The sequence below is a fragment of the Vicia villosa genome, linkage group LG4 (assembly GCF_029867415.1).
Source record: "Vicia villosa cultivar HV-30 ecotype Madison, WI linkage group LG4, Vvil1.0, whole genome shotgun sequence".
In the NCBI taxonomy this organism is placed as follows: Eukaryota; Viridiplantae; Streptophyta; class Magnoliopsida; order Fabales; family Fabaceae; genus Vicia; species Vicia villosa.
The window spans coordinates 8,830,460-8,843,400 of NC_081183.1; the positions used below are offsets into that span (position 1 = coordinate 8,830,460).

At 38.2% G+C, this 12,941-nt stretch overlaps 1 protein-coding gene across 1 annotated transcript; it reads left to right on the plus strand.

Annotated features, from left to right (window-relative positions):
• The first annotated feature begins 3,429 nt into the window (after positions 1 to 3,429).
• LOC131598779 (NDR1/HIN1-like protein 10) lies at positions 3,430 to 4,469 on the plus strand. The gene has a single exon (XM_058871350.1). It carries the CDS (start codon positions 3,639 to 3,641, stop codon positions 4,281 to 4,283), a length of 645 nt encoding a protein of 214 aa, XP_058727333.1. The 5' UTR covers positions 3,430 to 3,638; the 3' UTR covers positions 4,284 to 4,469.
• Positions 4,470 to 12,941: the final 8,472 nt, after the last annotated feature.

Consider the following 12,941-nt stretch of genomic DNA (forward strand, 5'->3'; position numbering starts at 1 on the left):
AGTTTTTCCTTTGTTTTTATAGGTATTCATGCTTATTGGAGCCTTGAGGAATAAAGTGTCAAAGGCACGGCTTCGATTTCGCAATTTTGGTGAAAGCCCGCTTAGCCACCGTCAAGCGGACTTCCAAAGACTCAAAATAAGGATGACCAAAATCATCATTTTGGTTTCCATTCATTCATTATTGGATAGAGCATTGAATAAGCTTTCCAACGCTTCGAACCGGGCGCAATTCGGAGTTACGGTTCTCGAGTTATGGCGAAAACAAAATCTGATTTTTAGCAGACTCCGCTAAGCGGAGGGGGTCCGCTGAGCGGAGCTCCAGCGGAGCAAATCAGAGTCTGGATGCAATTTTGAGTCCGCTGAGCGGAGGGGGTCCGCTAAGCGGACCTGCTAAGACAGCAGCTCGTTAAAAGGGGCCAAAATCACATTTTTAGGTCATGGTTTGGATATTTTTGAGTCCCAACACCATCAATTTCATTCTTAGAGTAGAATTGGCTTAGAAAACAACTTCGGAGGTTGCATAAGGATGATCGGGGGTGGATTGAGCGTCGAACGGAGCTGACAAACCGGGAGATCTTCGGTTCATTTCTCTTCTTCTTTGTGTATTTCTCTTTGGTTGGTTTTGTTTGTATATTTACTTGAATCTTATGTATATTTACCGATTATAATGTTATATTTAAATTGCTTTACAAATCTGTGTTGATGTTATCTTGGATTTTTGCTCTATGCTGGGGATTTGGGGTGCTTTAGAGATAAACTTCTTGAATCCTTATCTAGGATGATAATCTGTTGGTTCTGAACTCTAGAGATAGATTTAGAGCTAGCATTCACTATTTGTATCTGTTCTTAATGCTTTTGTGTTTGAGCGGCACGCGAGAGATCGCCGACGCGAGAACACGAATGTTCTCGTGACTTCGCGTTAGAGATAACCTTAGTTGTGAGATGATCTCGTTTGTGCTCCAGAGATGGACGCTTATGTGAGAAATACGTGATGACATAGATGAGTATCGTAGGTTGAGTATAACGGGTTGGTAAGTGTATGTTTGTGAAGAGTGAATATATTTACATTCCTGATAAGTTATTTCTCTTCTAAGAATGTGTTTATTCTTTTCTTGTCTATATCTTTGTTTACTTTTTGCTCATTCAATCCAAAGTTCGAAACCATAGAAACTGTTGAATGGCATCTCTCCATCTCTGAGGACGATAATTCCCGGATCAATATTTCCAAATCTTTTTTGTTGCTTGCCCTATACTGCATTCAACACATCACTTGGAGGCCGTTCGTCGACTACGCTCAGATTGTCCCCTTTGACGGCATTGCTCTATATTCAGGCTGGTTGGCATGCGGGACCGGCATCATGGTCCGGTATCTCCCTGAGCGGTGCATGCGTCAGTTCGGATTCGTGCAGCGGATACCCAGGTCACCCTTTGAGGCAGCTCCCGACACAGTGACCCGAGTGCAGCTCACTGCCATATGGGAGGACTGGCAGCATCATGTGGTACCGCAGGAGTACCGTCTCACTCGGGTCACACAGGACTGGCACAGTGAGGAGGGGTACGTCACATGGTTCTACCGGGTGTCCCATCCTCTACTGAGACCCGACGTTCCCGGCGCTCCTAGGCCAGCACATGAGGAGATCCTGGAGAACCAGCAGGCCGAGGATGACCACGCCATTGATCTCCTGCCGATCTGCCAGCGGATAGAGATGCTTGGGCGGGACGCCTTGGATCGGGGTGTCGTTCTTCAGGGCGGTCCAGATGCAGTCGCCGTGATGGAGGCGATCGTCACTGATGCGGGCCGTGCGGCGGGGTATAGGCGGTAGAGGAGGGCTCAGGGTGAGAGGGTTAGGCACACCCAGTAGTGGTCGGGTTTATTTATTTTTTGTTTTCGGATTGTATATTGCGCACACTATTACTATTTGGTTCGGCTTGTATATATTATTTGGATTTTATTTATCGTATTAGTATTTTCTGTTTATCTGTTGCTTATTTTATTTGGCGTTTGCGTTTAATTAAAATGCGAGACTGTTTAAGAAATAACATAAAAAAAACACAGTTTCTGCATAATTCGGAAATAAACTTCCGAATTCACCCATGAGGTGTTTTCGGAAGTTCATCTCCGAAGACACCCCCTGAGGTGTTTTCGGAGATGAACTTCCGAATTATGGAATTTTTTTTTTAAAAAAAAGCGCTTCGGAAGTTCATTTCCGAAGCAGGGGTATTTTGGGATTTTCGCTGGGGGTGACCCCCATAGGGAGGTGGCTAAAGAAATTTTCTTAATTTATCTTTTTTTCATTTATACAAGAATTTCTTTTTACAATTTTTAACATAAAAATAATTAAAAATTAAGTAATTGTCAGAGAATATAGGAATCGTGGTTAATATCAATGGACTAAACGTTCAAGATCCATAAAAAATTTTGAGATCATAATTTCACACTTACTCGTAAAATTTTAATTAAAAATGTAGTGTTAATGCTTAGTCTATTCACTCTCCACGCTTCTCAAACTTCTCAAATAAGTGGTATTAAAGTCTTGACGGTCAAATTTCTAACAAATAGTATTAAAGTCTAGGTTAAACTTAGCGGAAGATCCATAATGAGATCTAGCATGGGTCAATGCTAGTGACGTGGATAGTTTACTTGTGAGAGAAATTTTTGAGTTCAAGTATGAATCATCTCACATCAATTAAAAGCGAAAGAAAGATATAGTTTTTTTGATTTAGAAAACTCAAAATGATAGTTTTTTTTATTCTTCAATGACACCTAAAGATGTGAAAGACATGAGCACTATTTTGGCTTAGAAATGATATATTAATTCGTGAATTTCGGTTGAGGAGTGCTAGCAACACTCTCTTTTCAACACTCTCTCCAACACTCACTTTTTTATTGGTTGAAATATGTGTGGGTCCCTCATTTCAGAAATGGATCCCACATAAAGTGGTAGGACCCACACATGTTTCAACCAATAAGAAAGTGAGTGTTGGAGAGAGTGTTGAAAAGAGAGTGTTGCTAGCATTTCTCATTTCTGTTTGTTGTGTCTTTTAGCTTCGTTGCTGTTACACGTGTTCTTGGATCGGGGAGATCTAGTTTTGTCTGGTTGGATTATTGTATGCCTACTATTTGTTCTTTTGATTTTTGACCCCCTTTATTGGTGTTTTGTATTCTTGTAGTTGGTTGTTGTGTTTTCTTTTAGGACCTAGACGTTTATCCCACAACTCTCCAATATATTATTATACTAATATACAATGTCCAAAAATACTTGGCATACATGACATACTAAACCTTTCTGTCTCTTTACCTTTTCCTTTCATATATGAAGAAATTCTTTTGTTACTACAAGTGTTACTATATTTTATTTCCTCTGTCTCTCTCTCACACGTTCTTTTCTTCAAATCTAAGTATTCTATAAACTTATCTCATAGATTCTTGTTACTCAAGCCATTGAATATTTCTTCCATCATTAGTTTCCAAAAGTAAACGCTCTTCTATATTCTCTCCGAAAACTCTACTATATTGCTACGAAATCACCTAGCAAATAAAAAACAACACGCTACACCCCAAAACACAACAATTCACCAACTTTAAAACACACACAAACACATATTCATCAACAAACCAAATCTCAAACCTCACAAATATGTGTTTCAGACACTGGTTTTTGTGCCTCTATTGCACAATCTACACCCTAATATTCTTACTCATAACCACCTCAATCATCTTCTTGATAGTAATCTCCCCCTCAAGCGTGAAGTTCCACATAACCGACGCTACTCTCACCGAGTTCAACCTCACAAACAACAACTTATACTACAACTTCAAAGTCAACATCACAGCAAGAAACCCTAACAACAACATCATCGTCTATTACCGAAGAATCACCGCGATTGCTTGGTACAAAGACAATGAATTCAGTTATGTGAGTTTGGCACCCTTTGATCAAGGTCACAAGAATACAACATATCTTGGACCTATAGAGTTCAAAGGGAACCGTGTGATTAATCTAGGACGTAAACAACTTGATGAGTATAGCGAAGAGACGCGGCTCGGGGTTTACAATGATTTGGCGGTTGATTTGGATGTTCGAATTAGAGCTAAGTTTGGAAGCTTTTTTAAGAGTGGACGGTTTAATCCACCGGTTGTGCAGTGTCGTCGGTTGAGCATTCCTTTGGTTTCTTCTTCCAAGGGTAACTCATCGTCACCATCAATATTTTCTTTTAGAGTCAGAAGATGTAGTAGTGGTTCTTTCTTTACAGATCGTGATGCAGATGCAGCAGCAGCTTGATATGTATAATGAATAATTATAACAATTTGAATTTGTATACTGTTTATTTTTCACTTCAATTACATTCGATTTACAATTTTGTACTATGTTAAGCATTTATGTATATGATAAAGATATGTTTGTTACATATGTATTCTTTGAATGTAGATATTAATATTGTATGTGCTTATTCTTATCATTTATGTGTGGCATTAACTTCAATTTTGGTGACTTGTAGATTTCACATACACACTGAAATACTGAAAAAAATAAGAAGGTTAATGTGTTTGCTCAAGAAAAAAAAAAGAAGTTATGTGTGTACTATTGTTTCTATACAGCTTGACATGGATAAATAAACTAACGAACCATCCATTCTAAAATGAATAGTTTAATGCAAACAAAATATTTGAGATTGACATATTGCTTTTGGAAATTCAAAAACTAAATAATTGATTACTAGTAAGAGAATATTTTGCCTTGTGTATATCATTTCATATATATAAAGAGTATCATATATATATATATAAAGAGTATCCTAACCGTAAGACCTAACTAAATCGTAGCACTAATCTTTTAATTATTGAAATTGATTTGCTAATTAAATACTGTTCTAGACTGGTATGGTCAGATGGTAAGGAATGATCCAATCTGTTTCTGACTTTAGGGCGGTCCAATGACTTTGGCCCAATCACATAAGGGCAAAGGAAACCCCTTTCTGTCTGCCCCTATATCAAGGACACTCCTCCATTAAGTTCGAGGATAGCATATCGTCGCAGCCCTCGACCTGGCTTATCCCTCGCCTACTGCTAGGCAGTTCCTCTTCCCCTCCGTCGAGGACAGACGACCTCTTGCTCGCTGGACATTCTTGTCGACCAAGGATACATTCCTGCCCGACCAACGGCTAGTTTCGGAAAGCCTCCCAGGATTCCTAAACATACTCCTAGAATCCTGACAGTAACGCATTTTGGGCCTAGATCCACGATCCAGCCCAAAATGCGGACCAATGGCCAAGCCCTTGAAACACTGAAACGTATCTGTGCTCCTACTTACTTGATCATTGGAAACGCTGGCCCACTTTTAGGTTCTGATCGCCCTCCGGATCAGTGGCGACGTCTGTGGGAAACATTTGCTCTCCCCGTCTTTTCCTCCTCAACATTAGAAAACCAAAGCAATTTTCAACAATCACATTATGGCCAATCTCAATGTCATACCCCAAAATTTGCCCATACTATTCAAACTCAAAGTCAAGGCACATGCATGGCTCAAAGACACCCCTCCTAAACAAGGTTCAAGGAACTAGGGTTTTGTTGTTCTGAGAAAAAAATCAATGGATCAAAAGCTCAAAGGCATCTCATATGGTTTATGATGTTTCAAACTACCTCCATGACAAAATTCAGGGCTCAATTCAAAGAGTTGAACACTCAATTGCTCAGAAAGTCAACAGTCGACTGATTTGACCTAAAAGTCAACTGTGGTCAAAGTACAGTCAAAACTCTTGATTTTTGTCAACATCCTTATTATTGAAGTATCATTTACCATTTGATCAAGAATTGATCATGGTTCATCAAGGAAAGATCAGAAATCAACAATTTCAAAAGTTTCTAAATTAGGGTTTTCATAGGAGAAAGTCAATTGAACTTTGACCAGCCATAACTCCCACATGGAACACCATAAATTTTCCATCCAAAGCTCATTTTGAAGGAAATTGAATTCCCTATAATTTTATCTCTGACATGCCAAGTCTAAAAATGCTTCATTTGAGAGATATGAAGCAAAAGATTATAGGTCCTTTTTGAAAGTCAACCAAAAACAATTTTTTTGTCAAAGCCAATATCATCAAGATAAATTCTTCAAATGGGAAAAAGCTTCCAAAGTGGCTTGTAGAGGACATCTTGAGGTTTCCAAAAAGTCCTAGAACTCTTCCATATCTTAAAAATTGAGGGAGATATGCCTTGTCAAAGTTTAACAATTTTAAAGGAAAAAATGTGAAGTAAAAGGCCTCAAAATAAGTTTCTTTGCAAATGGGCCCATGTTCTTAAGGTCCAATCTCTTTCCCTATGATATGGAGAGTCCAAAATCCATTGGCCACAAAATTATTTGATTTAATTAATTTTATTTGAATTTTTATTCATTTAAAAAGACAATAAAATTGAAAAAATCAAAGATTTATGAAGGAGATTTGTTTTGAATCTAGTTTCCAATCATATCTAATCAAATAACCTCCATATTTTCTATCAAATTTCATGACAAAATAAGATTGGCATAATTGAGGGCAAATTTGCTAAATTTAGAAGCTTCTTTAAATCAAATTTCTCAAAACTTGCAATCCAAGATTTAAAAGGATTTGGCCTATAATTCTAACCCTAATGAGTTCTATTATATAAGGGAAGCAATTGCAGACCTTCAGGGACGATTTTTCTGCAGCTTCATAACCCCTAACAAACTCAAATAATACAAGAAAAAGATCAAACCGGTTTCCAAGTTGCAGGGCATTTTAAGAGGTTCTGAAGATCAAACAACATTCCTGGATCACTCGTGAAGCTTTTCCAATCATTCTCAGAAGCCCCACGCATTCAGAACCATCACCTTGCGCTCACGGTTTGGTGTTCATAACTCTAAATCGTTTTTCATTCTATCATGAGTTTTTATGGAATTTGTTTGCGTATTTATGTTTGTGTTGATGTTTAGAACATGTTTGAACTATTTAATTTGAGTTTTGGGGTCGATATGATGAGATGCCATTGCTAGGGTTCATAATCTTTAAATTGGGGTTTCTGGGTTAGGGACGAAATTAGCCCAAATTGACGATGCTATCATATTCGTGGGGTCACGTGTAATGAATCTGGACCTCTGTTTGATGTTTATTTGGCATATACGATGATATTAGTGTTTGCAGGAATTGGCTACGATGTACTCGTAGCAAGTTCGTAGCTAAAACACAGGTACTAAATCATAACCATTGGAGAAGACGACGCAACAGACTGGGCGCGCAAAGTATTATTTAAAATTTCTTGAATTTATTTATTAGGTTTGGCGTTTGTGTCATTATCAACAAAAACAATTTGGCTCAGTGGTAAAAAGGGAGAACGTAAGGCCTTTGTGCGTGAGGGATGGGGTTCGATCCTCACCCCACGCATGTTCGACACCGATTGTGCAGTGTCGTTGGTTGAGCATTCCTTTGGTTTCTTCTTCCAAGGGTAACTCATCATCACCATCAATATTTTCTTTTAGAGTCAGAAGATGTAGTAGTGGTTCTTTCTTTACCGATCGTGATGCAGATGCAGCAGCAGCTTGATATGTATAATGAATAATTATAACAATTTGAATTTGTATACTGTTTTTTTTTTCACTTCAATTACATTCGATTTACAATTTTGTACTATGTTAAGCATTTATGTATATGATAAAGTTATGTTTGTTACATATGTATTCTTTGAATGTAGATATTAATATTGTATGTGCTTATTCTTATCATTTATGTGTGGCATTAACTTCAATTTTGGTGACTTGTAGATTTCACATACACATGAAATACTGAAAAAAATAAGAAGGTTAATGTGTTTGCTCAAGAAAAAAAAAAGTTATGTGTGTACTATTGTTTCTATACAGCTTGACATGGATAAATAAGCTAACGAACCATCCATTCTAAAATGAATAGTTTAATGCAAACAAAATATTTGAGATTGACATATTGCTTTTGGAAATTCAAAAACTAAATAATTGATTACTAGTAAGAGAATATTTTGCCTTGTGTATATCATTTCATATATATAAAGAGTATCCTAACCGTAAGACCTAACTAAATCGTAGCACTAATCTTTTAATTATTGAGATTGATTTGCTAATTAAATACTGTTCTAGACTGGTATGGTCAGATGGTTAGGAATGATCCAATCTGTTTCTGACTTTAGGGCGGTCCAATGACTTTGGCCCAATCACATAAGGGCAAAGGAAACTCCTTTCTGTCTGCCCCTATATCGAGGACACTCCTCCATTAAGTTCGAGGACAGCATATTGTCGCAGCGCTCGACCTGGCTTATCCCTCGCCTACTGCTAGGCAGTTCCTCTTCCCCTCCGTCGAGGACAGACGACCTCTTGCTCGCTCGACATTCTTGTCGACCAAGGATACATTTCTGCCCGACCAACGACTAGTTTCGGAAAGCCTCCCAGGATTCCGAAACATACTCCTAGAATTCTGACAGTAACGCATTTTGGGCCTAGATCCACGATCCAGCCCAAAACGCGGACCAAGGCATCTCATATGATTTATGATGTTTCAAACTACCTCCATGACAAAATTCAGGGCTCAATTCAAAGAGTTGATCACTCAATTGCTCAGAAAGTCAACAGTCGACTAATTTGACCTAAAAGTCAACTGTGGTCAAAGTACAGTCAAAACTCCTGATTTTTGTCAAAATCCTTATTTTTGAAGTATCATTTACCATTTGATCAATAAATGATCATGGTTCATCAAGGAAAGATCAGAAATCAACAATTTCAAAAGTTTCTAAATTAGGGTTTTCGTGGGAGAAAGTCAACTAAACTTTGACCAGCCATAACTCCCACATGGAACATCAGAAAATTTCCATCCAAAGCTCATTTTGAAGGAAGTTGAATTCCCTACAATTTTGTCTCTCACATTCCAAGTCTAAAAATGCTTCATTTGAGAGATATGGAGCAAAAGATTATAGGTCCTTTTTGAAAGTCAACCAAAAACAGTTTTTTTGTCAAAGGTAATATCATGAAGATAAATTCTTCAAATGGGAAAAAGCTTCCAAGGTGGCTTGTAGAGGACATCTTGAGGTTTCCAAAAAGTCCTAGAACTCTTCCATATCTTAAAAATTGAGGGAGATATGCCTTGTCAAAGTTGGACAATTTTAAAGGAAAAAATGTGAAGTAAAAGGCCTCAAAATAAGTTTCTTTGCAAATGGGCCCATGTTCTTAAGGTCCAATCTCTTTCCCCATGATATGGAGAGTCCAAAATCCATTGGCCACTAAATTATTTGATTTAATTAATTTATTTGAATTTTTATTCATTTAAAAAGACAATAAAATTGAAAAAATCAAAGATTTATGAAGGAGATTTGTTTTGAATCTAGTTCCTAATCATATCTAATCAAATAAACTCCATATTTTCTATCAAATTTCATGACAAAATAAGATTGGCATAATTGAGGGCAAATTTGCTAAATTTAGAAGCTTCTTTAAATCAAATTTCTCAAAACTTGCAATCCAAGATTTAAAAGGATTTGGCCTATAAATCTAACCCTAATGAGTTCTATTATATAAGGGAAGCAATTGCAGACCTTCAGGGACGATTTTTCTGCAGCTTCATCACCCTTAACAAACTCAAAAAATACAAGAAAAAGATCAAACCGGTTTCCAAGTTGCAGGGCATTTTAAGAGGTTCTGAAGATCAAACAACATTCCTGGATCACTCGTGAAGCTTTTCCAATCATTCTCAGAAGCCCCATGCATTCAGAACCATCACCTTGCGCTCACGGTTTGGTGTTCATAACTCTAAATCGTTTTTCATTCAATCATGAGTTTTAATGGAATTTGTTTGCGTATTTATGTTTGTGTTGATGTTTAGAACATGTTTGAACTATTTAGTTTGAGTTTTGGGGTCGATATGATGAGATGCCATTGCTAGGGTTCATAATCTTTAAATTGGGGTTTCTGGATTAGGGACGAAATTAGCCCAAATTGACGATGCTATCATATTCGTGGGGTCACGTGTAATGAATCTGGGCCTCTGTTTGATGTTTATTTGGCATATACGATGATATTAGTGTTTGCAGGAATTGGCTACGATTTACTCGTAGCAAGTTCGTAGCTAAAACGCAGGTACTGAATCATAACCATTGGAGAAAGGGAGAGCGTAAGGCCTTTGTGCGTGAGGGATGGGGTTCGATCCTCACCCCACGCATGTTATTTTTTCAATATTCTGCTTCAACGGATCCTATGCAGGTGTCTCATATGCATCCATGATACGCCCTCAGATCTCTATCGTCGGATCCCTTTGCCAGACAGATCCAGCGCCCTGGGAATGCCAGTCCACCATAGACCTCACAAGTCTCACCACATAGGATCCAAAGCTGAGTCCTACTTCCTTTCTTTTTTTTTTCTTTTTTTCTTTATTGTTTTAAGTAATTAATTATTTTAAAAAAAACTGTTTTTTTATTACAACTAAAAGTCTTTTAAGTTTATATTTTAAGTTTTTTCATAAAAATTTCACAATTAGTTTTTTTCTTTTAATTATTATTATTAAATTTGCTTTAATTAAGTAATATATAGTTTTTTTAGATTAAATAACTAGATAATTGATTTAAAATTAGTTTAAATATTAGGGTTAGTTAATCTGATCGAAACTCTATTTCTTGCCGATTTAATTAATTAGGTTGAAAATCAATAATTAATTTAAATTTTATTTATTCTATTAGTCATGGTTAACTTGTGCCCTAATCAGGGTTTACGAGGATTATTCCTACACTGAAAATGTTTTCTTTGTGCAGTTTTTCAGGATTAGCACCAGGGTTTCCTCCGACTACGAACCATATCAGATCAAAGCTAAGTCCCTGATTCTATTCATTTAAATATTTATTTTTTCCTTTCAATTTAAATATTTATTTTTGCCTTTTCCATTTAAATATTCATTTTTGCCTTTAGTTTAATTATTTATTTTTGCCTTGTTAATTTAAAATTAGGGTTTTATATTCAATATCAATGAACTGGCCATACACTCACCCTTTTGTGTTTGTTTTTCCTTTTCCAAATTTTCAGGGTTAGCCAGCCGTCAAAGCTCGATTAGTCGGTAACCCTAAAATCTAACCTAATTTATTTTTCTTTCTTTTAAATTATTACTTGTGTCAGACCTATTGCACTGTTGGTTCTATTATTCCTTTTTTCCCCATCCCCATAGTATTATGTATCTGCTTCGAGGTTGTATTGTGTGGCCTTGAAGGCACTTAAATCTGTCATATTATATTACTGCGTGGTTAGTAATTCTAGGGAGTGTTAACCTCGAATTGAATTAGAATCACTTAATTGCAAGATAATATAACTGAATCTGATCACTGATTGATGCACCCACGCACCTTTTATGGTACCCCTCTTGTTGCCTGTTGCCTGTTGCCTGTTGCTTGTTGCCTTGTGTTTTTAATGCAGAATAGCCAAGTCCCTCGAATACGAGGATACCTCAGCAATGTTGCCCTCAGTTCATTCTCAAGATCATAGGTCCCAATGATGCTTCCTTCGATTCGCTAATATGATCTCGTCCCTCGAAGTTGCCTACGAAGTGCTGAGGTATCCTCTGGTTTCCTAAACGAAAGGCTATTCTGATCCTTCCCTTAGACTACCTGCCCCCTATGGCATGGGACAGTCTTGTGGCGAACGATAATTCGATGACCCGTTAACCTCCAAATAAAAGGACTTCCCTACCCTCCTATGGTATGGATAGCCCTGAAAGGCTAAAAGAAATTTTTTCATCTAACCAGGTAATTTGGTCCTAATTGCTTTGCTCTGGCTTAAATCTGTTTCTTACACTTTTTCATGAACCTTCAAAAAGGCTACGCTCACTTACGAGCTAAACTCCTTATTTCTCTTCTTCTACATTTCTGAAACTTTTGGCTTCAAAACTAAAGAGCAAAGCAATTAAGAGCCCATGGAAAACCATGGATGCAAAGGGTGCCTTACACCTTCCCTTTGCATAAATTACCCCCCGAACTCAGTTTTTATTTAAAAGGTTTTTCCTGTTCTTTTAGCCTTTCTGATAATTTGGATAAAATAAAAGCCGGTGGCAACTCTTGTTTACCGTACATTTCGAATAAAGTCAATTCACCGTATTACACTCAACGATGACCGTAATGTTCATACCGCCGTTATATATCCCGAGCGTAAATTCGACCTCGACCGCGCCAACCCTTTCTTGGAGGATGTAATCCCTCAGAAACGGGACGGTGACACTGCATCTCCCTCCTCGGATGATGCTCGCGATCTTGGCGCCCTCCACACCAACCCTGGCAACGCCAAAAAGATCTAAGAAAGCGTGCCTGAATCTTCTAAGATCCCTATCCCGATCAATGTCGATCCCATGCTCCCGATCTTGTTCAAAGCCATCAACAAGACTAACTCCTTGATCCTCTTACAAAACGAAAGGATCGGGGCGTTAGAAGGAACACGCCCGTCAAGGTTTCCCCAGCAGAGACACCGAGGACGGGCTCGAAGCCCCTCTCCACGGCCAAGAGAATGTCGTTCGAACCGAGGAGAACCAGAGGTCCCAGTGGTCAAGAAGCGTGACTTTAACTCTCCCCGCCACAATCAGCTCTCTCCGGAGTCCAAGATATGTAAAGAAAATCCCCGGGCAGAGACTCAGCGAACACCTCCCAAAGATCGTTCAAGAAGTCAGTCTCCTCGACAAGACCGCAGACATCGTGGGTCTCCCACCCACTCTCCCAATTTCAACAACGATGACGAGCCTCGAGGCCCGTGATATGTTGATATCACGACGGCCAGACTTCTCAAGGGACTGGAGAATCCTCCCCCTTTGGACACATATGACGATACCACCGACCCTGACGAGCATATAGAAAATATCGAGGCTCTGCTCGATTACCGTGGCGTCTGGGTCATGATAAAATGCAAGTCACCACTTTGAGGAAAGGGTATATGGCCTGGTAT